This window comes from Drosophila bipectinata, chromosome 2R (assembly GCF_030179905.1).
Source record: "Drosophila bipectinata strain 14024-0381.07 chromosome 2R, DbipHiC1v2, whole genome shotgun sequence".
Classification (NCBI taxonomy): Eukaryota; Metazoa; Arthropoda; class Insecta; order Diptera; family Drosophilidae; genus Drosophila; species Drosophila bipectinata.
The window spans coordinates 13,327,666-13,355,567 of record NC_091737.1 but is presented as its reverse complement, the minus strand read 5'-3'; the positions used below and the strand labels follow the sequence as shown (position 1 = coordinate 13,355,567).

The window sequence follows — 27,902 nt, the reverse complement described above, 5'->3', positions numbered from 1 at the left end:
CATTCTCGATAAAGTCCCAAAAAGGTCAACAGCTCTGCGAAAAGTTTGAGACTAGACAACCACAACTCTTACCTTGTTTCGGATACTAAATGATGTTTGAAACACTTGCCAAAGTCATTATAAGTTGATTCTAATTGTACGAGCATCTCGACCAATTAATTAGGAAAATACAAGTGTTTGCCGCAAAGTGACCATAATGTGTTCGTGTGGGAGTTGATACTCTGCAATTTATTATTTTCTCGGATACAAATCGACAAAGTTTTCGCCAGCACGTGCCTCAAGGTTTCCTTTCTGTTTTAAAATGGCTTTTCCTTTCCAAAAAAAAAATGAAATTCAAAATTCACCGTCAGTATGAATGTGGCTTTCAACGCGTGCGGTAAAAATTTCGCTTTGGTTTTGTCGGAAAAAAAAAATCCAAAAACATAGACATTTGAACACGAACAACTAAGCACTTGTGTACACATATCTCTGCGCCATCAAGCTGTGTGAAAATTTTCAAAAAAATTCAAGTGTTTGAGATACTGCCACGAGCTTTGACAGCCACAACAGCGAAATGGCATGAGAAATAAATAAATTAATTTTGTATCGCCGCATATTCGGGTAATGGGTTAGTTAAAAATAAAAATTGAGAAATTATTTGTATTTTAAATATGCCATAATGGCTGGAATGGGTTATGTTGTTCAAAAATATCTGTTCGGTCCGCCTCGGTTCGCCCTGCTTGTTCATCTAAATTCATGGCAAAAATTGTTCCAACAAATTCCTCCGGCAATTGTAAACAAATTTATAAATACTCATTTTCAATTAAGTTTATTGCCATTATAAATGAATACGTTAGGCACACAAACACGATCAGACTACTGATGTATTCATAGCGAAACAATTTTTAATTCGAAGTTCTTGTACGAGTTTATTTGTTGTAAGCCATTCTCAGTCAATTGGATGCAAAAAATGAAATTAAAAAAGTTTTCAATCCGAATCAACTTTACTTTCCCCCCAGTGGGAGGAAGCATTTAAAAGACCTTAAATTTTACAAAAAATTACTCTTCAAGCTCAACATGAATGGGTACATGTTTGCATTGTGGCTTTTCTTATTTTTTAGCATGTGCTTTTCTTTGGTAAATTTTCTAAATTGAAAAGTTTGCTATTCACTCACATTTTTGAAGCTCAACCACAAGCATACATTACGTAAACAACGTTAAGAGGATAAGCCCAAGAATTTGCATGGCCCTCGCTGGAATCAGAGTGAAGGATATTTCTTGGTTTGAAACATACCATCCAACCACTATTTGGGTTCAGGTAGAAAAGGCGTAGACTAAAGGCTAAAAAAAGAAAGCCCCGGAAAAGCCACAGAAAAGCGCACGTTAAGAGCACACTTGACTATAATGAAATGAAACAAAATTAACATCGCAAAGTGTTGAATGTTGTCCCAGGATGTTACGCTCAGTTCACGAGGATTCGCGATAATGATAGCCAAGCAGTGCCACCGGGTGGCGGATTGTAAATAGAAAAGTTGGCAACTTTTAAAGTGCCAAAGGACCTCGCCGCGCGTATCCTTTACCACTCGATCTGCATCGTTTGCATAATTTTCAATGCAAAGTCGCGCGAAGTAGGCGACGGGTTTGTCGATAATTTCAAGGCAACAACACAGGCAAAGGCAAAGGCTTTTCTTTTTTGAAAGAAACCAAATCTGGTTGGATATCGTTTGGTTTTAGCACAGCTGCTTTAAATGCTCAAATGTTTTTCTTTACAACTTTTTAATTATCTTAATGCAGGCAGGACTTGTCTCGATTGCCGGGCTATGAACTTTGGAGACAAAACGCAAACATAATGGCAATGTGCTACGACTGCGACAATGAATGGTACACAGAGAAATTATTTTAAAATTTTTGATAGGATTTAGAGAAAATAAAATAGATATATTAGCGGAAAATTTAGCCTAAACGTTAATAATCTTCTCTTCAACCAAACATTTCTAAACGGCTTTAAAAATTAATTCTTGAAACCTTTTAAAGACAAAGAAATTTCAGTGCAATCACATCATCAACTGCAGACTGTGAAAAGGGTAATAAGATTTAATTATTTGCTTAACTACATCCGTTGGTTTTGCATTTCTAATGATTCGCCAAGCTCATTCAACCAGTTAATTTTAATGGCTGCAACTGCAGTTGATTAAGTTCAGAGCGATTTCCAGCTGAGAACATCGCAATAATGAGAATCCCGAAAGCCACCTTTAAGACAGACCAGGACCAACAACCAAAAGCTGTCAGGACGACCTCAAAGCAAAGTCTTTAATTTGCATAACTAAAAGTGTAATAATAGATGGCTGCTAAATGAGTTGCCAAATGGCATGGTATCCTGAGTTTCATGGGTATCGTTTAAAGGGATCCATAATATAGTATTCTGGATAGACTCTCGTGTCCTGCCTACGCACAAAATTGGGGTAGCCTCGTCCTTGACGAGTTTGTCTAACACGCAATTGTTAAACCATTCAGCCAGGTTATTTATTACGCCTCTTTGTAAATACCTTTAATTTGATCATGACTTTGCGCAATCCTTTGTCCGTTGTTGGTGTTCGGTTGACAGATTACCCGAGTTCTAATCGATTATTTAATAAAGGACAACCGTTCTGCGTATATGCATTGTTTAGGGCCATAAAGGATTCGCAGAAAATGGAATAAATTCTGCGTAGATACAGAAATATGTTCCCCTAACAAGATGGTGGAAAGGTACTCTTTTTAATCTGCGCAATTACATGGCATCACTTGATGGCGTCAAGGATTATTTTGCTCAATAAACTTCAATCAGCAAATTCCAGGCTGCGTCAGAAGCTATCAAAGCGGAAACACTAATAAAAAGTAAACCATTGACAGCTCAATTTATTGGAAGACTGACTGGGTTAAACTTTTTAAAGGAAAAATTGTAGAGGCCACGGAAGCCGCGGAAGTAGCGCCGTAGTAGCGTATCAGAATAGATGCCAAGAAGCTTATATAAGGAACATAAATCTGAATTGTGCCCAATCATAATTTGCCTGTCACTTGCCATGCCCGAAAGCTGTCAAATCCCAATGGGGAACAGAGTTATGCGCGTATCTGATTTATCTGGTTTGCATTTTTTTGTTTGCCATCTCAGGCGACCGGGTTGCGTAATATATGTTTATTGTTTCAACCTCTGGAAGAAGCTCTCTCCAAAGAAATTCTGTGTAAAAATTAAAGGATCTCATATTACCCTGTAGATGACGAGCTAACCTATTTCCCTGATTGTTGTCAACTACACGATGCGAAGCGTAACGCAAACTGGCGCTCCTTGGGTGGAAAATGTTCTATGGTCATAGACAATTTTTTGATTAATTGGTGTCCAGCAGGGTTGAACACGCTCTTTGACATGTGTCGCCAGGATGTCGGGGACCGCAGCCCATAAAAGGGGAGATTTTTTGATTTATGATTGAATATACACCGTGGCAGCAACGCAATAGCTGTCTTAATGGCGGAAATAAAACTGAAATACACATACAAATGGTGAAATTCTGCAAAAAAAGAAGTGATAAAATAACACCTTTTTTTGCTTAGGCCCCGGGGCTGTTTGCTTTAAATTTAATTTGCCTTGTTTGTATCATAAAGATCCAAGGACATAAGAGAAATCTGGCCGTACCCTAAGTCATCCAACTTTGGCCCAAAGGAGAATCAAATATTCAACATCTAATGCATATGGAATTTAATAAAAATTCACTTACAGTTTACTGACCTCGGCGACAGTTGCCGGTTGTTGGATTGTCGGTCCTTGGATTATGCTAATAATCTCGGTCCAACATCCTCAGACGAGTTCAGTAAAGTTCAGTTTTGGGATTCGGTTTCAGTTTCAGTTTCAGTTTCGTTTGGAGTTTTTTTTTTTTTGCTTAGTACATGTCCTTGGTGTAATTGTGATGATTGTTATTTGATTTTCCTTTATTAGCCGGTCCTTTACGGTCGTTGGGCTGTGCAACAAAGGCCTCATTGTCGGCCCCGACATCAGTTTCGTTTATGGTTATAAGTTACTGTACTCCGTGAGCCATCAATTTTGATGTGCGAAAGCAAAAGAGAAACACCCACGCAGGCATATTTCGTTTTTGGAAGCTGGCGAGCTGGTGGTTAGGGGCTTCAAATGCCGGAAAAAGTGTCACCCATCATCGAAGTTAATGTCGCGTGTCCGCAGCTCACGCATCTCGTTTTTTTATGTATCGTGAGTGTCTAACCCCCTTTTGGGGATCGTTAGCCCATGGAAGGCAATCTGGCATATTGCTTACCTCCAGAGTTTTGCCGCAACTTTCGTTTCCATTATGTGAGATGAACAGGGGTCGGGGTTGATTTGGTTAGGTTTCTCAGGTAATCGATACATACCTGTTAAGCTCCAACAAGCACTTACTGCTACTTCCTTTGTATATTGAATATTAAGGCATGGCCTTTGCCAAAGGAGTTGCCTTAAGAGTGTTTTTGTAGCATACATTTTGGGGCTTCAGGTGTGCTTCGTTGGTTCTGTTGCGTTTGTTTCAAATTAAACGACTATTTAAATTGTCAGAAATGTAATTCAAACGTAATCCCAATTGTAAAGAGTTTAATAAATTGGAAATCAGTTGCAATCGGAGAAAGTGTTGGCTTTAGTTATTATAATTCAATTGGTATAATTTCCAATTTCACTTTTCATTAAATCCATGAATTAATTCCAATAAGGTGCTTAATTGGTTGGGTAAATATAAGCTTTTTCATTAAAAAATATTGACTCTGGATTATCCTGTTAGCAATTATCCGATTCATTTAACATCAAACTTTGTTGGCCAACAAAAGGGCCGACCAAAAGCCCTTAAATCCGCAATTTTACTAATGTGTCTGTATGTACTACTATGTATATATGGCTAGAGGGCCAGGGCCTAATAAAAAACAATAAACCTGTTGGTAAAGCAAACGAAGTCATTGACTGATGGTTGTTGGCAAATGTCTACTGGTAATTGATATCTCCACCATATGGCTGGAATTTAAAAATAAACATGATTACCATCTACCGAGACCACGGTAAGAGTATGTTCGAATTTCCAAACAAAACTTGATGATGGTTTTTATGAAGGCTTTTACGAAAATGATCGGACCCTTCCCATTATTGGGTATTTTTATGGTCGGATGGGCCACCTTGGTGGCGCTCACTTGCTTTTATTAACTTGTTTGTGGGAATTGATATTTATCAGATTTCTACCAATTTTATATATTTGTTTGTCTCTTCCATTTTGCGTTTTTTTTTTGCGTTTTTAGCACGTTCTTGTGGCGCCAGTTATTTGCATAATTAAAGCCGCTCGCAGGTTGATGGTGGGCGAGATAAAAAGTCACTCGTTTGATGGCAGGAGAGGTAAGTCACGGTCTATTTATAATGGGAATGCGGCCAGGGGGGGAGACCCAACTAACCAACCAACCAGCCAGAACAGCCATTTGCATTGCAAATCGATCCCCAGAACACAAATTTGAAACGGAGTCGATGTAGTTCGAAAGCGGTTAACAAATTTATGCGACCGGCGCATGCGAGAAATCTTTCTCTGTCTTTCACAATTGATTGGGCTGGGCCTTCGTTAAGTTTGTCTCCGAGTTCTTCTGCATTCCACTGGGAATTCCTGATCGGAATAAACTTTGTTTTGGCAGCTAAACAGCTGGCCAAGATACCGGATAGATGCCGGAGATGCTGCGGGATGCTCTAAGCGTGTCGTAAAAGCCCTCGTAAAGTCTCATTGTCAGAGACATAAAATATCTGGGCGACCACGGACAAACTAATTAATTGCCAGGGAACCGAACGATAAACTAACCAAAGCGGAACTAGTGTAACTAAAAGGCAGTTACAAAGCAATTAGCCGGGGTGGTTTAGTAATTTGCCAAAGAGGCCAGGCCTTCAATATAATTATCCTGCTGCCTTGCATGCCAATTTCTCCTTAAATCCAACTATGCCTTAAACTAGCCACAGCTAATATGCCAAAGGCACTTACAAATCAAAGAATCACAAGTATTCATTTCTGCAAAAAATACCATCAACGCCTGACTCTGATTTTTGTTGAAAATTCCTCAAAACTAATTGGCATACTTTTTTATTTATTTATTGGCTTTATCCTGTTGCTTTTGATAAAGCTCTTTTGATTAAATACATATGCTATATTGAGCAAAATATAAAATAACATTTTATCAATTGAGTGAGGTAGCGGGAGGTAAAAATTCATTTTGAATTTACAAGCGAAAAAAAACCATTCGATAGACATGCTTCCTGGGAAATTCACTTTCCGAATGAATTTTTCAGTGGCCCACGCCACATGTATGAAAGGGCCATAAAAAGAAATGTTTGAGGGCAGAGTAACGTAGTAGGGAAAATAAAACTATAAGCCCACGTTTTTATGATCGGCTCGGCAATTTGTTTCACTCGACTGCTTCAAAGAGAAGACTATTTGCATAGCAGGGGGAGTACTGCAGCCTGACTGCACTTATCAATAGTGCCCATTTATGGCGGGGGCCTTGCGGATATCAAATATTGCCTGTCAGGGCTTTAACTCTGGCATTGACATTGACTTTAGCCTCGCCATATTCCATACTGAATCGCGATAGCAATATTGCATCCTTCGAGCTTTGAGCACACTTGCTTTTTTCTAGACCTCCCGCCTAAGTGCTAAGCACACACTTCACAGTCTCGTGCATCAGAATGAGATTATGGCCAGGATGAGAAAACTGTGTGGCATAACTTTGGCAAATGCCTTCGTAATCCACTTATTATCAAATTGTCCTTGGGCGAATTGTGTGTTGGTAACAGGCGAATGGCCGCAAAACTTCCGCAAAAAGAAGAACATTTGTGTTTAGTTTGGGGAGAGGAAGTGACTTCCAGATGAGTTCTCCAACTTTAGTTGATCTCCACATCTGTCGACCTCCCCCCCAAAAGCCACAAAGTTCTCTGTGGAAAATCCACTTCTGGCCACAAAACTCATCATCCGGTGGTTGGGAAAAGTCAAAATAATTTCAAAGCTCGATTTGCTTTATATGCAAATATTTCCATGGCACAATTTGCTATTTGAAGTACTATTCTAAGTACTATTCTTTCCAAGAAAACTATTTAAAGCTAACTAATTATATCACAATCTTCTCAGAAGCCCTTAAAGCTAGAGCTATTTAAGAAATCTTTCAAATTAAAAGCCATTTTCATTTTGATTTAACTATTATTTTTCTAGGAAATTTATTTTAGCCATTTAGTTAAGTTAGGTAGCAGAGTCAGAGAAGGATTTTTAAAAGTGGGCCACAAAGGTGTTGGGGTCAATCACAGTAGCCACCTCCCAGGGATGGACGACCGAAGGTCCGGGGATGCGGTTGTAGGCATCTGTAAGGGAAATCGTAAAGAATGCCATTAAGTGGTGTGGAAGTCCTCTTAAACGATTTAAATCTTACCGATGATTTTCTGGATGGCTGTCTGGGCATCCAGAAGCTGGGGCGGGGCGGGGGCGGCGCTGACAAGGATCAGGCAGATGGCAAGGATGGCAAAGGCGACGGCGATGAATCTCGACATTTTTGGGCTTTGGCTTGAGTTTAGTTCTTGAGGTTGGCTTGAAGTCTAATTGAATCCGCTGTGACCGCAGCTATTTATACGAAAACCACAGACGAGATGAATGAAAGTCCAGCCCAGGAGAGGGAGACTGGTATGAGAAGCTTGTTCTCCACCAGCTGTTTAGAAATTGGATTCTTGTTTTGGTTTTTCGGTTTACCCATTTCTATGGCAGTGCCATCTGCCCCAACAATATATAATAATCCGCGGAATGTCCGCACTCGGAGCCGGAAAACAAGTTTCGCAAAAGAACAAACGATTCGAGGCGGAATTTCTGGACACCTTGGAGGAAAGCATAACAATCCAAGATAATTTTAGAAAAAGAAAGAATGATGCAAATTGATAATCTATTTAACTATTCATAATTCTTAAGTGGGTTATATATTAGAATAAAAATGGGAGAAACCATATAGAATTTTATTTTATAATAAACTAATAATGATCTTGATCTTTAGAATTCTTTTATAAAGAAGATATTCTTCATATATTTTATGAGTTTTTTTTAACCAAAAATCGTGAAGCTAAACTAGTTAATCCTCTAACTTTTGGACATATATTATTTGTTAAATTTTTCCTATAAAGTATATTTACTAGTCGATGTTTGCCAAATTTCAGTCTCTCATATTAAAACGATATGCTATCTGTTTGAATATTTTTGCCACAACATACGTATTATGCATATGACAGTTCATTGTACGAATCTGGGCAAAAAAAAAAAGCTGTGTTTATATTTTGCCTTTGTGTTTTGATCTTCTTTTGGCCTTGTTCTCTAGACGGTTTGGGCATTCCCCACTAACCAAAAAACACACAAAACACAGCAATATATATTTATTTAGAAGTCGGTGAAAGATGAAAGATACAAATACGAGAATCGTTCGGTTATTTGTCGCCATTTAATGTTGGCTGTTTGATGCTGATTTATAAACAAACCGGTTCGATTAATTTGCCGCTTGGTCGGGAGCCAAAAGAAAGTAAAATTTTGGTATTTCGTTCGTTTCATAAATTACGTCAACTTGGGAATTTCTTTGCGTGGCGGCAAATTAAAAAGTCTATTCAAAATACCTCAACTTCTAAGGCGAACGGCGGCAGCGGCGGCGTCTAGATTCCAAAAATGGATTGAAATTGTATTCTTTTGGGGCCTCGAGAAGGAGTCGTGTCTGGGTGTATTGCGGCCATGTCTGTAATCAGTTTAAGTCATGTAATGCTAATGCAGACACGTGCCGCATTGACAATCCTGTCAGAAAGGAGCGCCGAAGAAAGGAAGAGCCATTGCCAAGACCGAGGAAGGAACCAGCCGAGTCTGACACATGGCAATTGTTCGCGGAAAAACCAATCGGTAAGTGGGAGATGGGTGGGCGGGGTGGCTAATGAGGCACCCGTAAAGCCTCTTATCGCTCCGTTTATTAGCCTGTCAGATGGGTAGAACCGAAGGCACAAAAAATAACCGTGATCTATGGCACCCAACGAGTGTGAGTTCATATTAATAACAATAATAATAATACAGGGGCCTAGACTTAGGGCCATTCATATTTGCTTTCGTGTATTTTATCTACAGTCGCTACCCGTTTAATTTGGGTCGTGTGCAAATCAGACAGCCACTCATGGATGTATATCTATTCTATCTGCCCAGGGTATTTAAAGTCAGAGTAAAAATACAACAAAAAAATAAAATAGCTAAGTAAGAGCTAAGCATAAACATGTTACCCCAGGGCTTTTTAAAATTATACGCTAATAAATTTGTATTTTTCTTCGTTGAGTACGTTCTCGGGGGATATTATAATGTTGGCGTAAAGAAGCACAAAGTATACACACTTGTTTGCTCTCTATTATTTACACTTCCATTTGTTTTCCGACACTGTTTGTATGCCGGCAGCTAGGAGCACGCTGCGTATGCGTAATGTGCTAAAGGATTATGAACGGGGTGGAGTGTCTGTAGCATTTACACCAGCTTTAGAATTTGATGAATGTTTCATTAATTACTCCAACCATTAGCATTCGCCTCAAATTTCAAAAGCTTCCAAGCTCTAGTCCTAACACAATAACCGAGAGGCATTTCAATTAAGTTACTGCAGAGCGCTACAACAGTTTCATATGGTTTGGTTAAAGATTAATGATAATACGTCCCTAATTAAGCGATCCAGTACGGCGTAATTAATACGCCGTGTCGTGTCTTTACAGCTGCCAAAAAAACATGTTCTATTTAATTATAAATACCATCGAGATGTTGATTAATCGATACAGATGGCCCTTCAGTTAACGATGCATTTTAATTGGATTTTAATTTGAATATCTGTAAAAATGGATAATTATTCGCGAATCGATTGACTTTTTGCTGAAAGGTTTTCCCAGCACACGTGCCACACGCATCACTTTTGTATTTTTTGCTGCAAATCCGATTCATCACCTTTCGTGGAGCGTGATGCTTAGGCTCAGCTGGCAGGTGGAAATCATATTATTGGAAAGGTAATACCGTTATGAAAGTTCCTCGAAATGGCGCAAAGTTATTTTACTTGCAAAAGTTCACTTCATAAGCTGCCTGCGGGGAGGAAACTTTGGCTGTCTATGATTTGCATTTTCTTGGGAATAATTTATTTATTAAAGCAAGCACTCGAATCCAGAGAAGATAAACGGATGTGTTAAACATTAATCAGATGCGTAGGCTTCCTTTGATATAAACCAACAGGGAAAATCTTTTAATTTTTATTTTTGTTCCTCTTATATCTTGTTTGCGCCGCATAAAAAATTCGGAAATGTCTGCTTGTCATTTCAATTGAAGTACACGTACAAAATGACAGCGGAAGCAGCATGTTGTTAGTCGCAATATCACGAAATTTGAAAGCAGGCCTCTTTTAACAAACTCATTACATTATCTGATGGCTCAGACCGAAAGCCAAAGTAACATTTAAATAAAGTGTTTATGTCTTCAGGGCGTGCTTATCCTTAGACGAAGGAAACGCCTTGAATCGGCATTAAATATTAAACAGAAATTCATTTTATTGCCATTAAGTAATGGATTCTTTCACAGATATCTTTTACGAGGTAAATCGTTTTAAAGTAATCTATTTTGTCACATGATACGAAAGGTTCCACTTCTTAAATATTTTTTACATTTTTTGTCAAATTTTCTGGGGTATTCCCTTCAAAAAGTACGGAAATGCATGGAGCCACTATGTGGTCCACCGCGATGTCTATATCTTTGCCAATAATCATCCGATTCTTACGGGGCATACCTTGAACGAATAGTTGATCGATTTTCCATAAAACTGCATCAAAATCTGAGAATAAAATATTTTTCAGATTTTTTGTCAAATTTTCTTGGGCATTTTTGATTTTTGTCAAAAATGCACAAAAATGCATGGAGGCACTATGTGGTCCACCGCGATGTCCATATCTTTGCCAATAATCATCCGATTCTTACGCGGAATACCTTGAACGAATAGTTGATCGATTCTCCATAAAACTGCATCAAAATCTGAGAACAAAATATTTTTCAGATTTTTTGTCAAATTTTCTGGGGTATCCCCTTCAAAAAGCACAAAAATGCATGGAGGCACTATCTGTTCCACCACGATGTCCATATCTTTGCTAATAATCATCCGATTCTTAAGCGGAATACCTTGAACGAATAGTTGATCGATTTTCCATAAAACTGCATCAAAATCAAAAAAATTAAAATAAAATATTTTTTAGATTTTTTGTCAAATTTTCTGGGTTTTCCCCTTCAAAATGCACGAAAATGCTTGGATGTGGTCCACTGCGATTAGACATTTTTGACAATAATCATCCAATTTTTTAAAATGCTCGGAGCACAATTTAACTTATTATTATTTATTCAATTCTTTTCTGATTCTTGAGCGGAACGACTGAAATGCATTAAATGGCATTCCAAATAAATTAAAATCTAAGAGAAAAATTTTATAAATATATATTTTTTTTCTTTTCGGCGGGATTGCGGATTGTTGTTTTTAAATTATTTAAAAACATAGTCAGAAAGCCAAGTTTTTTATTTTTAATTAATGACTTGTGTTTATAAAGGATATAAATTATGTATTATCCTTTTACCTTTAATTACCCCATTCGGTACGAAATTCACATTTTACTTTTATGTGGTAAGTGCATTTCGCTTAATTACTCCTCTTATGCTCTCATCCAGTTTTATAATGGATTGTCCTTTAATTAAGTTCATTTGTCATTATTACCTTTCAATTTAAAGGGAAAGGACTTTAAAGTCTCAGCCTGTGGTTGCCAGAGCAGCCGCACTTGCTTCTGGCATTCCAAGGAGAGGAATCTAGCGCCACCTTTTTCCAAGAATTAACTGCTGACTTCAGAGAAAACACCTGTTTTATGTGGAATAGAAGCTTCATATATCCAGGATGTTGTTGCGATGTAGGCTTAAGCCTTCGCCAAGGAGCATATGCTGGCTGTTTGTCTTTGGGATGCGACGGCTCTCCTGCATAATTAATCACCCAGTGTCGCCTCAGGCCGCATTAATAGAGAATGGGATGCGTATGTGTCAGTTGACATGGTCGGAATTTTTTATCTCTGCCACAGACGATGGGCCGCTATATTTATCTTTTTACTTCGAAACCAGACCCATCTCCTTCCGCCGTTGCAGTCGGGTGTCATAAGCGATTTTGCCCAACAGGACGATGGAACAGGTTGGATGGGAACCCAGCCGGGAAAACGATGTTATTGTCAAGTAGGTGCCCGAGCACGTCTTGCTGCGATAATTGTTGACGTAAATCATGCAGAAGAGCAACAGAAATAAATGCCAGACAGACTAACGTAATTGCACGAGGAAAAATAATATAAAATATATGATTTTATTCACATCTCATTATAGAAAATTATTAAATTACACACTACAATGAAAGTATTTTCATTGAAATATTTTTTACCTTGCAGTCCATGCCATATCTGTTTCAAAGGTATTTGTAAACAAGTTTTTTAATTATTTTATTATTTAATTTCGATGACCGTTTTTCGATGTCGTTTAAACATGTTTTGTCATTCCATGCTCATTAAAAGTTAAGGTTAAATTTCATAAAGAAAATCATATTTTTTCAAGTGTCCTTGGTGAACTTGTAGTCACGCACAGGAATCTGGGAAGGCGACATCCGGAAAATCAGGCGCATTAGTGCAAGAATTTCTCTGGGTCGCCACATCCCATAATTGAAATAAATATCAAGCTCTTGTCATCCCTGGGGCGGCATTATTTTTTTTACAGGGGAAAAGGAATGGATGGCACTTTATTGAAATGTGTTTTCTTATTTGATGACAAACACGGACGCAAAGCGACAGTCGTGTTGTGGGAGCTGGGAATTGATTTTAATGGAAATATTTGCATTTAAGTAATACGCGGTATTTGAGGACTTTTGGCAATTTGAAATTGTAAAAGCCAGACTAAGTGCTGCTTATATTTCCGCGCCAAGCGCCAAGGAAAACAGAGAAACACAAAGTGTTGAATGTATTGTTGATGTAGGAGGCATTTCTCAAATTAATGCCCACAACAGCGGGCGGAAAATTATGCAAATCACGTAATTTTTATTTCGCCGTGTTGAAAAGTCAAGACTACAAGGTTTTTGTTTCAAGCGTCAGTTTGCAGGGTGAATATTAGGGGGGGCTTTTGTTTTTCCCCAGTTTTATGGCAAACACGCGACATGAATTTTTCCTTGAAAAAAAAAAGTTGCAGGTAAGACGAGCTGTTTGACGCATGATTTTACTGCTGTTTTTATGGACTTGAAATATATTCTAAAAAATTTGCATAGTCGTACATTTCCTTTAAATCATTGTTTTATGTATGTGGGATTTTCAAATTGCGCGCGCCAGTGCGTGCTATCGATTTCTTATCGCACATGCGCACAACTATCGACAACCGAACAGCTGTTTCTTATACATACAACCAACTGCGCTAGGGTGGCTCGGTTTTTATCGAAGTTTTTAATTCACTGTGAGCTATTAAAAATTATTAATTTCCCTTGAGTTCATGCTGAAATAGTTAAAGCAAAATATAAACTTTATTTTTTAAGTCAAAACCAGGGGCTTAGTTGGTTTTTTGTCGCCATTTCTTGAGAGATAACGCCACTCTTATCCTCTTTTTCGATTCCAAAATCGATCCACCCTAGCATACATACATACATACAACATGGCGCAAAGAAAAAAATTGTAACGCTGCATCGCGTCGCGGTACTGCATTTTCACAGATTTGTGTCCAAGAACCTAAGGAAATCGTCCTGCAAGTGATAAATAACAACCGGGACATAGAAAGACATTGGAAAAACAAGTGCGCGTCGAGAAATTTTCAAGGAATTGAGTAAATGGTAAAAGTTGCCGGGTGGCCCCGCCAAAAAAGAGAGAAAAAGGCATAAGACTCCCCCGCCCCTGTTTTGCAAACATACCGAAAAGCGAAATGGAAGCCGACATAACGCCTGCGGCTGAAACTAATGGAAGCACTGAGATTAGCTCGCAGCAGCATGATAACAGGGAGGACGGCCAGGGCAACAAAGAGCAACAATTAGACCAACAGCAGCAACAGGAGCCAGGCGCCAAGCCGGTGGAGGCTGGCGTCGCTGGGACTGTAGGCGAGATTATAGACTACCTAGAGGTAAGATAAGCAAGAAGCAAGGCGCCAAGGAAACGACTTGACAACATGGTACTCTTTACTTTTTGCAGGAAGATGCAGGTGCACCGGTAGATAGGTCTCGGGATCAAGATGCGGAGATGGGCGAGGCCGAGTACCTAGATGGTGAGAGGCCCGAAGAGCTGGACTCCGGAGCAAAGGACAAATCTAAGCCCGATGGCCAAGAGGAAGCAACAGAAGACGACAAGGAGGATACGGAAAACGATGTTGATGCAGCCGCTGACAAAAAGAAACGTTCCACAGAAGCCGATGAGGACGAGGAAGCTGCAGACGAAGCCGCCGAGGAAGGCACCGAGGGTGAGGAAGCTGGAGATGAAGCCACCGAAGAGGGCGACGAAGCCGAAGACGGTGATGCCGATGAAGAAGGTGAAGGCGACTTTGAAACCGAGGAAGAGGGTGAGGGCGAAGGCGAAATAATCACTGGTGACGAGCCCGCCGAACTGGCCGAAGGCGAAACTGCCGCACCGGCCAGGGAGAAAAAAGAGGAAGAACCTGTGGACGAGAACCAGTGCCGGGTCTGCACCAGCAAAGAGGATCTAGTCAGTCTGTTCGATAAGCAAATCGATGGTACACCCGCGGACATGCTGCTGGTCATCTGTCCGAATGTGTCGATCTTGCCGAAGGACTTTATGCCCCAGTTTATTTGCCCCAAGTGCTTGGGCAGCCTTTCCATTGCCATACAGCTGCGTAAGCAACTGGAATCCACCGAACAAAGTCTGCGCAAGCGCTTGTCCAGGAGCAAGAACAAAGTGCGTAGGCCCCGCGGATATGTGGTCATCGACGCGCCAGTATCCGATTCCAGTGACGACGAAGAGGAGCTAAACGATGATGCTGAATTCAAGGTATCCGATGTGGGGGGATCAACGAGTCCGGATTCCGATTCCGTGGAATCTGATGAAAGTGAGAAGCTGATAGAGAAGAAGAAGCCAGGACGTCCGCGCAAGAGGCCCTTGGATGATGACGAGGAACCGTCCAGTGGCCAAAAGAAAAAGTATCAGAGCTCATCGACGCCGTCGGTGGGTCCGTTCGAGTGTAACCAGTGCGATTTGACGTTCTCCCGCAAGCAATCCTATGTGCTGCATCGCAAGACCCACGAGCGGACAGAGCACACCTGCCAGATCTGCGGCAAGAAGTTCAAGGTGGAGTGGGCCTACAAGACGCATCTGGAACGCCACGAGAACGAGCGTGCCAGCTTCCGCTGCGAGCTGTGCAGCCAGGTATTCCGTCTCCGGGCCGAACTGAAGCGCCACATGGCGGTGAAACATGACGAGCATGGATTCATATACGAATGCAAACGCTGCCAGCGCACCTTCCTCACGCAGCAGCGACTGCAGCGCCATCAGAGCATCGGTTGCCAGCGCCAGTCGGAGGAGAATCGCTCGTCGCAAGGCCGCCGAGACGGTTACTCGCATGGAAATTCGGGCAAGCGCCGTTCCGAGGGCCATCATGGGCAGGGCCGGGATCTTTTCAAGTCGGTGGCCCCGCTCACCACCACCTACTGGAGCGACAGCTTCTCTGACTAAGCTACATCATGGATTGCAATGTGGCGGATTTCAGTTTTAATCAACGATTTTAAGTTTCTTTAGATTTAGGTCTAAATCAGTGCAAATTAATAACCTTTGTAATAAAATACAAAATAAACTAAGTGGCCACAAACGAAGAATGTTTGATAGTTTGTCTTTTGAAAGTTTCTTTCGTTTAATTATGTTTAAAATTTAGTTTGACTGCCGTGGAAAGAAAATGAAATAATCAAAACGTATAAATTAAGTTTAATGAAACTAGTTATTAAGTAAGAATGTAGATGTCACAACTTGCACAGAAATTACTTGCACTGTTTTTCATTTTTTAAGTTTATTTTCATACTTGGTTGTCTTTTTCATTTAAATAATGTTTTGGGCGAAATAATTTAGTCAAGTAGTTTTAGTAAATAAATTGGAAGCGTAATTTTTCAAACTAAATAGTTGCACTTTCATTACATCAACTTTATAGTAAATAGCTCTTTAAAGAGCCATCCTATTTTTCATAAACAGGAAATTCAATAGCTATTTTATAGCAATTTTTCTTATAACTCTGACCAAGTCAAGCTAAGATGATGGATCGGTGGAGGAAAGCATGTTGCATAAAAAAGTATGGTATTTAGATGCAGCTATTCTCTTAAAAATGGTTACAATTTAAGCCCTTCTTCGTTGGCCGTTAAAGCCGTCAAGGGGCGAAGCGAATGCCAGCTTCTAATGGCCACTGTTGCGCAGCACAATCATGGCTATAATTTAGTTGGAAAATGTTTAAAATTCTGCTCGCTGGCTGGGTGGTTCAAAGGACAAGTGTTTAAGTGCTGGGATTATAATCACAGCATAAGCCAGCTTAGTTGGTACTTGTGTTTGCAAAATAAATGAGGGAAAAGTATAAAAAATAATATTTAAGAAAATTGTGGTTCTGCTGCTAACTTAAGGGAATATTTATTTTTATTTGGTATACAAGTAGCCTCGGGTTAGAACCACAGGCAATATTTTATTTTCCCAGCGTCCTGTGGCCAATTTAATTAAATCTTTAAGGGAAAATCATTCTATAGTTTTAGTTTAATTTTATGAAGTGTTATTTGACCTGGTGGTAATTGCTTTTAACTTAATATCCTGTGCATTTTTGATTAAATATTAAAAAAGGTTTAGTTACCAAAAATGTGAAATTTTAGCAAATTATGAAACTAAATTTATTATTCAAAATGGGTAGATTTTTCACGAACTAAAATTTATTAAATATTAAAGACTATTGGTTTGGGGTGAAAGACTTTGTCAAACAATTTTGACTTTATTAAATAATTCCAAAATATTTTTGCCAGCTTCTGAAATTTTCTATCTTAATTTGAAAGTTTTGAAAGAAATTCCAGATTTCACAATTCAATTAAAGTTAGATTGTCAGATTTTTGAAATAATAACACCCCACAAACACTTTCCACTAAAAGAAAAACACTGAAACCAGCTTAAATTGCTCGACGACAATTTTTATTTACAAAAGCAGGGGGAGTTGGGAAATGTCCAGGAAAGGTAGAGTCCAATGCTCATAAAAATTTCAGGAAATTTAACATATATATATTCTATATTCTGTTGCAATTTTGATGCTGCTGCTGTTGCTGGTGCTGCTGCTGCTGAAGGTACTGCTGCTCACGTCAATGGCTCATTAAAAATGGTGAATAGAGTGGTAGGAGGGCAGATGATAGGACACCGACGACACCGGATGGTGGGCGATTAGGGGGGCGTGGGCGATGAGGGGGGCGTGCGAGATTATTGGAGCGTGGTGCACGATGGTCGGTGCAGCCACGTAATGCGAGGTTGTCACCAACGGAGCATGGTAGCCCAAGCCCAGGGAGAGTCCTCGCTTAGCCTTCGCGGACGACTCCTGCTGCTCCTCGGGGACAGGAGCGGGTGCGGCCAGGATGCCAGCAACACAGGCGAGGAGGAGTAGCAACTGTTGCCCAAGAATTTTCCATTTGCGCGTAACGACCGAAACAAGAAAATACCAGAGGAATGGAATATTAGAAATTTTTCAAATGTCTGCACTGTGTTTTCCACTTTAGTTATTTAGAATGAAAATAGCTTACAGTGAAGTTCATTGTGTTGGATTGTTAATGATTTATGACTGACGAGGATGGAAGCTGTTCGCACTCTGGCTTCAATTGAACTAACACTGTTGGCAGTCAGAACGAGATTATTTATACGATTTTTTCGGCGGTGCGTGGATTGTTAGAAACTCACTCAAAACTAAGTCAAACGCACTCATTAGGCAAAAGCTATTTAGGCCCAAAAATAAAGTAAAAATCGGCAAAAAGCAAACACAAGACACGCATCGAGAAATAGTTTATATACAAGCATATAAAATGCCCACATCAAGCCAAAATTGCACAAACAAGCCAGCCGGGGCGACTCAAAGTATCTCAATGTGTGGTGTGTGCGTGTATCTCTGAGCTTGGCCATGTATCCAAGTATCTGACAGAACGCCAGTGCCAGTGCCAGTCGCCTGTCGCGTCGGGCGCGCAGCTTAAGCATTTTTTTTAATTCACAAAATTATTTCTAGTACTTACTTTGAGTGTCTATTGCCTCCATAAATTATCTGCAGCTCTATTGACCAGTAAACTCTGTTTATAAAATGCCAAAGTCATAAACAACAAATTATTTCCTTGCCGGGGAAGTAGGTTTTAAGGCTTTAAGTAGAGGTATATTTTCCTGAATTTAAATTATCATTAAACTTGTAAAGTAAGAAGATTACTCTTAGGATTTACTTAACAAATTAAATAAATTAATATGTACATATATATAGTTGGCACTTAATAATAACACAGAATTTAAATCAAAGTGGCTGAAATTGTCAGATAAAATCATACATATTTCATATCAATTATTTATGATTTCAAGCACAATGGCTGATTGAATCTGTTTTATTTTGTATAAAAGTAAAACCACTTTTTATGCAGCTGGCAAATACAAAACGGCCTGACAAATGATACCAATAAACCATTTACATTTCCAATTTGCAAACAAACATTTCATATTCAACAGCCGACGGTAACAAATGCTGACAATTCAAATGCTTTGCTTTGTTTACCTTGGCTAATTGAAAATGTGGCTTTAGCCAAGATGTGGTGGCATTGGGGCCATCTGATAAGGGCTCACAGCCAGTAGTCATATGGATGCGTAAACGTTTAACGTTTAAGCGGTAGTTTCACAGTTTAACGTTCTTAATAATTAGGCGATATAATGGGCCACAAAGGCCTCCTAGATGGTGCTCCTGGATCGTTCAGCCAATTGGCCCAGCGGGGGCTATACGGTCTGAGCCGTATCCGATAAGAGAGCTTTCCCTCTGGAAAATGTGGCAATAAAAAATGAGGAAATACACGCACACACAGGCAGAAGGCATATTTGACAAGCGAAACGTTAATTAAAGGCATCGCGAATGCCACAAAAAGGAAGAACAACAGTGGTTGGCAAAAAAAGGAAAAGCAGCCTGGAGTGCCTTTGGTGTTTATCTGCAGCTGTCAGTTGATGGCGCCATTTTGTTTTTCTTCAATGGCGGTGCGAGTGTGTGTGCGTGAGGGTGTGGGTGTGTGGGGTGCGCCACCTGTTTGTACGTATTCGTCAAGGCCACCGTATTGTGAATAGAAAAGGACTTTCCGACTAGATGGCAGCAGGACCTAACTAGATAATTGCCTAGGGGAGGGCGTGTCTCCAAGAAAGCGTCCATAAAGCTTTATTTTTTTTGCAGTCTAACAATTAAATTTGAATTAAGTTAATTGGTAATCTGGGGTTATACAGCCAGTATATTTAATTCACTGCTTTCAAGCTGAATTATTAAATAAGAAAGAGAAAAGCTTAGGACTTCTTTGCAATAAGTCTTGAAATAAATATGGAGCTTGAAACTCACTTTATTAGAGGTTTTTATAGAGTTCCATAAGCCATATTCCACCAGAAAGGTTAAGACCTTTCCACCATAAACAGGTAGAGGTTAAATGAAATAATCTTGCAATACAAATACCAATTTATATGAAATAAAAATCTTTATTTATCAACCACTTAAGAATTATTATTTCATATCGATTGAATGTACTGGCCATAAAGAATAATTGCCCGCAACATATGCAAGTCGTTTGACAAAATCGAAAGGCCAATCCATCAACTTCAAACCTCAGACAGGCAATACTGGCTTGAATGTGTCTGTCAAGCTCCAAACCCAATGAGACTCCAGTGAGTCGAGAGCCAGTAATTCAAAATTATGCATACCACATGGTGGCAATGCAATCGGGCAATCAAGTGGTGCTGATTTAGTTGCGAAATCCATTGCGAACAGGATTCAGATTTGGATTCTGATTCGTCTGGGGCCATTAGCTGTATGCAACACCTTCGACGACGTGTGGACATGTTACATGTAGACTTTGATTTGGCCAACTCACACAGACTGAGTGATCTGGTAGCGCTTTCCTATGCCAGCTGCCAACTGATAACTAAACATAACTATACAGACAAAAAAAAATATTGTTTAAATTATAAATCAATGTAGAAATGTGGCAAGGAACTTGAAGATATTTTGAAAACTCCACTCTCCTTCTCTGAACTTGTAAAATAAACATAACTTAATATTTATCAATTTATTTGGGTATATTTACTCTAACTTTTGATTTCCATTTCGATTGCTCTAATTGTCTGTGTATCCAATTAATTGCCTGCTACGCCCAGGCAGCTGGAAATCACCGGCGGCCAGACAGTAGGACAGGTGCGTTCTGCTGCACTCTAACCACTCACAGTTGCATTAAATATTTCGTTAATTATGTTTCGAGCTCTGTTGCCGCAATACTCACACAAATTGTCTATAGTCTTATGGCCAATATTCCATAGTATTCCTATTATGTAGGAGTTCTGGGCGGTGGCACGAGTTTCTAAAATTTGCATTGTTGGGCTTGGAGTGTGGGAGGCTCCTGCCTCGGAATGAAACACTAATTTGGTAAACACTACCTGTTGGTATTTGAAGAGACAAATGTGTGCTAAAAACTAGTTTGAAAATTGTGGTTTTAGTTTCGTTAACAAACTCCCTGGTGATTGCAACAGAATTGGACAATGCACTTTGCAATCTGGTCGTCCAGACAACAGGATTTTGTATAATTTACTACCAATTGTGATTTTTCCCACGGGGGTTTACAGCTAATACTTGGATAATTAATATAAGCACTGGAAAAAATTAATGAGTAAATTGGAGAGATAAATATTAAATATAAAACTACTACCAAATCACAACTTTATTCATAGATTTTATCTATTCATTTGTTTCAGGTTTCTTTTAGCTAGAAACTCCTTTACCTAAGGGACTCTAATAGAACTGTAATGATGCAGGACACCAGCCTCAATATGTCGCAGCCACAATCCAATTCCCAACACCGGCTGCCATTCAATGAGACAGTTCTGAAGGACTTTAAGCTCACCAGCAGCGACATTGACAAGTTTGTGCAACTAATGCACGAGTATAACCAGCACCAGAGAAAGAATCTGACCAACCAGGTGGACGAGTGTCATGGCTACTGTCAGGGAGAAATCTACAGCTGGCTGCGTGCCTACAATAACATCCATGGCTATGTTTCTCTTATGGTAAGTGTTGGACTTCCGTTAGCGATTCGAGTCGGACGAAAAACAAAAGACACTTTTGACTAATGATAAGCCGGAAAGGCCAAGACATTTTATGAATGGAACCGAAATCTCAGTGAAAGGATCTCAGTCCGTTGATGAATTCAAGGGACTGTGTCACCTTTGAACTCTGTACCCAAGTCCAGGAAATCTCTCGTTCTTTCGTTTTGTGCGTCTTGTTGCTTGAATTAAAGTAGCTTTTCCACAAAATTACAAATCACATTGGCTTTTTTGAGGGCCTGACTTTTGGGTCCTTTGTTTTTTCCTCAGGGGGGGTCTCTTTAAAAGGATACGGCACAAAGGGCTCCTTCGATGGCTATAAATTATATTTGATGTGGTTAAGGCGTTAATGTGTTTTTGTTTTTTTCCCTTTTATTAATTCTAGGGAATTAGGGTTTTTGCCTAAAGCCAATAAATCTGTTTAGCAATCCTGGAAATCTTTGTTTGCCTGCCAGAGTCCTTTTCATGTTTGTCAAAGAATTTAAGTTTGGCCAAAAATAAAATAATAGAAGCGCCTAAACAAAGGGTTGACGCTCACTAATTTAATTATTTTTTCGATTGGAAAAACCTTTGAATCTGAAGAAACTTTCCGTCAGAGACTTTGTTTATTTTTTTCAAGGCGACGTTGAGAAAAGGGTTGACTGTTGAAATAGTAGGAAAAGTTTCAGTTGGCACTGAAACTTAAAACGTTCTTGCCCAGTGAGTTGAAAATGCTCGTACATCACGAGCTGAATGAATAAAATATTCACCCTGCTTACGATTCCGCACGGGTGTGGGGCTCAATCAATCGAGAGTGTGGGGGGGTGGGGGGTAAAGTTTCGTTTTTAACAAATAACACACTTTATCGTCAGCCAGTAAACGTTTTGTCCTTCCACCACATAGATTTGCATATTCGGGACGATAGCAAACATCTTGAACATAATGGTTCTGACCAGAAAGGAAATGGCCAAGACGCCAATAAATAATATCTTGAAGTGGCTGGCAGTGGCAGATATGTTTGTGATGCTGGAGTATATACCCTACACGTCCTATCAATACATATATATGGGTCCTGGTAAGTTTCAAAGCTGCCACTGTCTGTAAATATTTAAGGTTAATCGCTGAATGTGTGTTGATGTGCAGGTGAAAAGGATTTGAGCTACACCTGGGCGGTGTGTCTGCTGATACACATGCACTTCACCCAGATCCTGCACACCATCTCGATTGGACTGACGGTAACGCTGGCCGTGTGGCGATACGTGGCCATCAGGTGAGTGGAATAGACACTTTTCAGCCAGCTTTGCATGCTCCTTTCTGCGAATTACCACTCATTTTGGGCACCGATTCATAAATACATCCGCAATGCAAAACCAACATCCGGCTAATCTGATTAACACGTCAGCAATGTGGCTTCTCTTCTCTTCTTCCCGTCTCTGGTTTATAGCCAAATGTTACCGTCTCTATTCCACAGACATCCGAACGGGGGCTGTGCCAACTTCCTGCTAGCACATTCCCGGGAGGCGATCCTCCTGCCCTTCGTCCTCTCCCCGATCCTCTGCCTGCCCACGTACTTTGTGTTCAAGGTCCGTGAGACGTATGACGTGGACAATGTCCAATCGGAGGCCATGTATCATGTGTATTTCGATCAGGACTCAGTGCTATACAGGTGGGTTAATAGGAAATAATATAGTAGTATTTATTTTGCTTCAATTTTGTAATAATTTTCTTAAACTCAACAGTAGTTTCGCACAATTTACATCGTTTAAAAATATATTAGCTTTGTATCTAGTCTTTATTACTTAATTTATTATTAACTCTACTCTAAACTTACCTCTAAAAAACAATAAAAATACTATGGTTTTCAACCATCTTATAGATTTAATTTCTGGATACATTCCGTGCTAATCAAACTGCTGCCTTGTGCCATCTTAATTGTGATCAGTACCGTGCTAATGCACGTCCTGTGCGAAGCCTCGAGGCGTCGTTTAAAGCTTCGGGACTACAATAATCCCGCCAAGTATGCCATCCAGCTCAACCTTAACGAAACAAAGTCCAAAAGGTGATTATCTTTTTCTTGTATATATTTTCTTTATATTATTTAAACTCTTATTTGTGTATTTTTTTAGGCCACCGCGATGTGATCGACGTAACGATCGCACCACCCTGCTCCTGGTGGCTGTGCTAGTGCTGTTCCTGGTCACGGAGTTTCCTCAAGGACTGCTGGGCCTGTTGTCCGGGGTGATGGAAAAATGCTTCTTCGCCCACTGCTATCCGCCCTTCGGGGAGCTTATGGACCTCCTGGCGCTGATCAATGCCGCCGTGGGATTCGTGCTCTACGGTCTGATGTCGAAGCAGTTCCGAACCACCTTCCGGTCGCTCTTCATGAAGCGGCACTTCGGGAGCACAGAGATGACTCGCTTGACCCGAGTAACCACGACATGTGTGTAAAGGTGATAAGATGGGAGAGTCTCCAAGATGTGATTACGAGAAGGATCAAAAAACCAAGGCCAGGTGCAGGATCGATCTACGGGGAATAGGTTAAGACCATCAAAGATGTCTTGGCAAAGCTCCATTTGAATTTCTAAATCTTAAACTTTATAAAAGTTTCGTTAGGTTTCGTAACGAAAAAAAAATTGCACAGGACTTTGTGAGAAGGACAAACGATGATTTTGTGATGAGATTTAAAATTTAGTTTCGTGATTTGGCTGTTTAAGAAGTGCCATTTCGTTCCAATTAAACTAGAGAATTAAGATTTATGCATTATCCGGTTGCTGTTTCAGATTCATACACTCTAGCACTTAAGCCACTAAACTAGGATAAGACAGTACAAGAGCCTATGGTGTACTAATACGAGACATTTACTTTCCACTAAGGACTAACCACAGGAATTCAAGGATATAATCTAAAGCTAATCTATGTCTGAAACAGAACGTTAGGAAGACAGAAAGTACTCCGCGAGCCCCGAGTAGTTCTCTCCTCCTAACTGGAAACATCAAGTGCTGTTTTGATTATTCTTTTGAGAACTCTGATTAAGAAGCCGAGTGCCAATGAATTTTACATTGGTTACCACATAAGCTGCTTATATATATTACGATTTATAAATAAGTTTGTGAACACGTTCAAATAAATGTTTGATGTGCGTTACATTCAAATTCGTGGTGGCTTGTCTATTGTCCATTACCATTAATAATTCAATGTTAGTTCTGGCTAACAACAGCGTTCACCTCCAGGGGCAGCTCGTCGGGCGGCAAATCTGTTGTACGACTTCGTCCCAAATCGGATTCCTCGGAATCCATCGGATCAAGGAGTATACCATTGCCCTGGCTCGAGATTCGCAGCAGGGATTTCAATTTGGTCGCTTGGAATTTGTACTGCAGGGAAATGGATAGAATGGAGTGAGTAAGTGGAGATTCTAGGAATTCACCCAGTCTGGCTGGTGGAGCGTGGTATTTCTTGTTAAATTTTGCTTGATTTTGTGGCCAATTACGCAATGGAATTCCTGTTGTCGTCTATTCATGGGCCACAGCATACATCCACTGGGAGTGCTGAAATCTGAGGCGACTTACTTCCGTGGGCAACAAAAGATCCTGGGCCTGGCTCATGAACCGGTTGTACTGTTCGGTGGCCATTGCCAATCGACCTGTTTCGTAGCAGAAGAGGGCAAAGTTCAGCACCACCAGGGGATTCCGTCCGCCGCCCTGAGGACCCACCGACATGCTGCTGGCCCGCTCGAGGGCCACGAAGGCATTTTCCATGTCGTCCAGCTTACGTAAACACACTGCCGAGGTTAATACAATATTGTTAATGTTATTATAAGAAATGTACCTGGAAAAATTTTTGGTATACTTTAGCAAAATGAAAGAAAAGGATATTTAAATAAAAAATATAATTTTGGTTCAAATAAAAATGGAAAAAAATATAGAGAAAGTAATTCTCTAAGTGTACATCTGTATTTCACAAAAGGGTTACTTAAACTTACAGCCCAGGAGCATGTAGCACTCGGCATTATCCTTGCGCAGGTTTATGGCTGCGGCGAGAGTGTGGAAGGCACTGGCGTATTGTTCAGCTGCGGCCAAGTAAAGTAAACAACAGATGCTCTTCTTTATGGATGGAATAGTACAAACAATGCCAAAAGAAACCCAGGTCCGAATCGCCTTTGGCTTGGGCTTTTCTTGCCACTTTTAAGAATTTATTAAAACCTCCAACCCATAGTCCCTAACCTACGCCTTGGGGGCTCACTTTTTGTTCATTATTTGTTTTGTTTTTTTGCGTATATTTTTAGCCCTTTCACTTAGTTATAGTTTCTATTGTTTAGGTCTTTTCATTAGCCTTAACATTGCAGGCCAATCACTGCAGTAGTGCGCAGTTTGTATTGGCTCAAAGCCAATATCTTGTTCAATCCATGGATTACCCCTTTGGGGTATTTATGTTTGTTGGTTGGCCATTTGAGCGAAACATTTCAATCGAGATTTACACAGCTTTGAAAATATATTCATATTGAACAGGATTTTTTTTAGAGATTTTGTAACATTTTTAACATTTTATTTATTTTTTTGTATCCTATTCCAACTATTCCAGATGGGTTCTTTATTTGCAACTAAAACATATTTTATATCCCAGCTATCACTATTTGTTTTGCACAAAGCAAATAGCTTTTGCATATGAATCAATATAATATTTCACCCACAGAGACTTTAAAATAAATATCACAAGGTATTTTAGTGTAATACTCACAGGCAATATATATTAAACTCAGATTGTAGAGGGCATTGTAATTCAGCGGGGAGAGCCAAACAGATTTACGAAGCGATGAAATGGCCTGGCAATTACATTAAATATTTAAAGTCCTGGCAAATGATATGCCCATTTAAAGGGATACCAGCACATACCACAATGAACTTTTGCTTTTTGAAAAAACACAATCCAATGTTGTTCCACAGCTCGGCAATTTCCGGCTCAGCGTTTGCGATTTGGCTATATTTGCTGAGGGCCCCATCCACATCGTTGCGAGACTTTCAAAAATTAAATGAAAAGAATATGAATGGAATAATATTTGTGGGAAAATGGTGTCTCATACACACCTGCAGAATGGCACCAAATGCCAACAAGCCCTTGGGCGAGCATTTCCGCTCAATGCCGACGACTTCCGCCAGACGATCATGGGCCTTTTGGGTCTCATTGATTTTCAGGTACAAAACACTGATTTCAATCAGCACCTCTGAGTTCTCGGGCGTCAAACTGGAATCATTAAAGTGGAGTCGAGTCAAAACCACAAGTCAAGTCATTAGGATACTGACTGCAGGCAATTTTCCAGCACTTCAATGGCCTTTTGGTACTGTTTGTCCTTTCGATACAGTTCGGCTAGGCGGACATAGCTCTCCTGTTTCCGGCCAGTTTGTACGGCAAGCTCGAAATACGACCGAGACTCATCCTGCTGCTGCCGTGCCAATTCCGACTGAGTTTGGGTTGTGGCCGCTCTGTACAGTAGCTCGCCCAAATAGTGATATATTTCATGGTCCTTTATGCTACTCCTTTGCTCAGCCTCTCGAAAAACGCCCAAAGCCTGACTGAATCGTCCCATAAGGTATCTGGAAATTCACAAGTTTAAATCACTACTCGGAGCAATTTGGGGAAAACAGTTGTTGAATTGAGAGCTAACGGAGTAAACAACCAATTTCATTATGAAATTGACTCAAGTGGTAGGAAAAGGTAAGAAGTAATAAATACGACATTAAATTGAATGAAAATGAAATCAATAGTTACACTCAAATGACCTTTCAAGCTTGAATGTAATTGAATAATAGAATAGCTTGAGGAACTTTTTAGAAGAAAAAAAAACCACAATTTAACTTACAACGTCCTTCCGATTTCCTTATAAGTCTCAATATTTCGCGGATTGAGCTCCACGGATTTCTGCAGGTGGCGCAGTGCCTCGATGTTATTGCCCTCTTCGCGGTCAATTAGGCCCTGGCGAGGGCAATCAATTAGAAAAGATACCTTACATTAGACACCAGCCATTGGCCAATGGCTGTCACTCACCTGGACAAAGTACAGGTACTCGGGATTCAGATGTCGATTCAGCTCACGTTCGATGAGGCGACGGCAGCGCGTGAACTCGCGGCGAGTAAAATAAATGTGGAGCAGCCAATCAATGTTAGCATCGCTGGGCATTTTGGGAGCTAATGCACAAGAAACTTAAGTAAAATAAACTCTGCACAAAGTTTGAGGATTTTCTCAGATCAATATATGTATAGTATGTACCTGGACGCACCACCTCCAAGCTGGGCAAGTCGATGAGTCTGCCGTTGCAGTTAATCTGCTCCACTCCCAACTCGTACATGAATATTTTTCGACCTTATCCTGGCCAAGGATAAAAAAGCTCTAGATTAGTTTGTGGAATTGTCTGTTTTTTACTTTGTCACTGCCGGCAAACTTTTTTGTTGTGAAAATTCGTAACGTTTCCATGGCTACGTGGCGTTTTAGGGTGGTTGCCAATGCCGACGGGGCTCGCAAACAGAAAAAATGAAATTAACTTGTT

At 40.1% G+C, this 27,902-nt stretch overlaps 5 protein-coding genes across 7 annotated transcripts; 2 read left to right on the top strand and 3 right to left on the bottom strand.

Moving 5' to 3' along the window:
• The first annotated feature begins 436 nt into the window (after positions 1-436).
• On the top strand, positions 437-24,516 carry LOC108131751 (G-protein coupled receptor dmsr-1). The gene is made up of 7 exons (XM_017250797.3): positions 437-607; positions 21,038-21,349; positions 22,268-22,439; positions 22,508-22,634; positions 22,836-23,030; positions 23,241-23,423; positions 23,491-24,516. The coding sequence occupies exons 2-7, from the start codon at positions 21,089-21,091 to the stop codon at positions 23,810-23,812; spliced, it is 1,260 nt and encodes a 419-aa protein (XP_017106286.1). The 5' UTR covers positions 437-607; positions 21,038-21,088; the 3' UTR covers positions 23,813-24,516.
• Positions 7,231-7,749, bottom strand: LOC108131753 (uncharacterized). Its single transcript, XM_017250800.3, has 2 exons — positions 7,432-7,749; positions 7,231-7,363 (listed from the first exon to the last, which is right to left on the bottom strand). Exons 1-2 carry the CDS (start codon positions 7,547-7,549, stop codon positions 7,272-7,274), a joined length of 210 nt encoding a protein of 69 aa, XP_017106289.1. The 5' UTR covers positions 7,550-7,749; the 3' UTR covers positions 7,231-7,271.
• On the top strand, positions 13,503-16,183 carry LOC108131748 (zinc finger and BTB domain-containing protein 20). The gene is made up of 2 exons (XM_017250795.3): positions 13,503-14,189; positions 14,258-16,183. The coding sequence occupies exons 1-2, from the start codon at positions 13,995-13,997 to the stop codon at positions 15,746-15,748; spliced, it is 1,686 nt and encodes a 561-aa protein (XP_017106284.2). The 5' UTR covers positions 13,503-13,994; the 3' UTR covers positions 15,749-16,183.
• On the bottom strand, positions 17,273-17,893 carry LOC108131752 (cuticle protein 65). The gene is made up of 2 exons (XM_017250798.3): positions 17,821-17,893; positions 17,273-17,687 (listed from the first exon to the last, which is right to left on the bottom strand). Exons 1-2 carry the CDS (start codon positions 17,830-17,832, stop codon positions 17,400-17,402), a joined length of 300 nt encoding a protein of 99 aa, XP_017106287.1. The 5' UTR covers positions 17,833-17,893; the 3' UTR covers positions 17,273-17,399.
• BBS4 (Bardet-Biedl syndrome 4) lies at positions 23,835-27,902 on the bottom strand. Of its 3 annotated transcripts, XM_070278974.1 has the most exons (11): positions 27,626-27,902; positions 27,404-27,543; positions 27,219-27,331; positions 26,662-26,952; positions 26,446-26,602; positions 26,254-26,376; positions 26,099-26,183; positions 25,344-25,430; positions 24,931-25,142; positions 24,546-24,735; positions 23,835-23,888 (listed from the first exon to the last, which is right to left on the bottom strand). In XM_070278974.1, exons 1-10 carry the CDS (start codon positions 27,702-27,704, stop codon positions 24,562-24,564), a joined length of 1,461 nt encoding a protein of 486 aa, XP_070135075.1. In that variant the 5' UTR covers positions 27,705-27,902; the 3' UTR covers positions 23,835-23,888; positions 24,546-24,561. The 3 variants fall into 3 exon arrangements, with proteins under 3 accessions (XP_070135075.1, XP_017106285.1, XP_070135076.1); XM_017250796.3 differs by lacking the exon at positions 23,835-23,888 and having other exon boundaries at positions 24,440-24,735; positions 27,626-27,901; XM_070278975.1 differs by lacking the exons at positions 23,835-23,888; positions 25,344-25,430 and having other exon boundaries at positions 24,440-24,735; positions 27,626-27,901.

Coding starts and splice junctions, on each gene's coding strand:
- LOC108131753 (XM_017250800.3), bottom strand. CDS start 7,549: ATGTCGAGATTCATCGCCGTCGCCTTTGCCATCCTTGCCATCTGCCTG. Junction 7,364..7,431: donor AGCCATCCAGAAAATCATCG/GTAAGATTTAAA, acceptor TTTCCCTTACAG/ATGCCTACAACCGCATCCCC.
- LOC108131748 (XM_017250795.3), top strand. CDS start 13,995: ATGGAAGCCGACATAACGCCTGCGGCTGAAACTAATGGAAGCACTGAG. Junction 14,190..14,257: donor AGATTATAGACTACCTAGAG/GTAAGATAAGCA, acceptor TACTTTTTGCAG/GAAGATGCAGGTGCACCGGT.
- LOC108131751 (XM_017250797.3), top strand. CDS start 21,089: ATGATGCAGGACACCAGCCTCAATATGTCGCAGCCACAATCCAATTCC. Junction 22,440..22,507: donor ATACATATATATGGGTCCTG/GTAAGTTTCAAA, acceptor GTTGATGTGCAG/GTGAAAAGGATTTGAGCTAC. Junction 22,635..22,835: donor TGGCGATACGTGGCCATCAG/GTGAGTGGAATA, acceptor TCTATTCCACAG/ACATCCGAACGGGGGCTGTG.
- BBS4 (XM_070278974.1), bottom strand. CDS start 27,704: ATGTACGAGTTGGGAGTGGAGCAGATTAACTGCAACGGCAGACTCATC. Junction 27,332..27,403: donor AGTACCTGTACTTTGTCCAG/GTGAGTGACAGC, acceptor TGCCCTCGCCAG/GGCCTAATTGACCGCGAAGA. Junction 26,377..26,445: donor CATTTGGTGCCATTCTGCAG/GTGTGTATGAGA, acceptor AATTTTTGAAAG/TCTCGCAACGATGTGGATGG.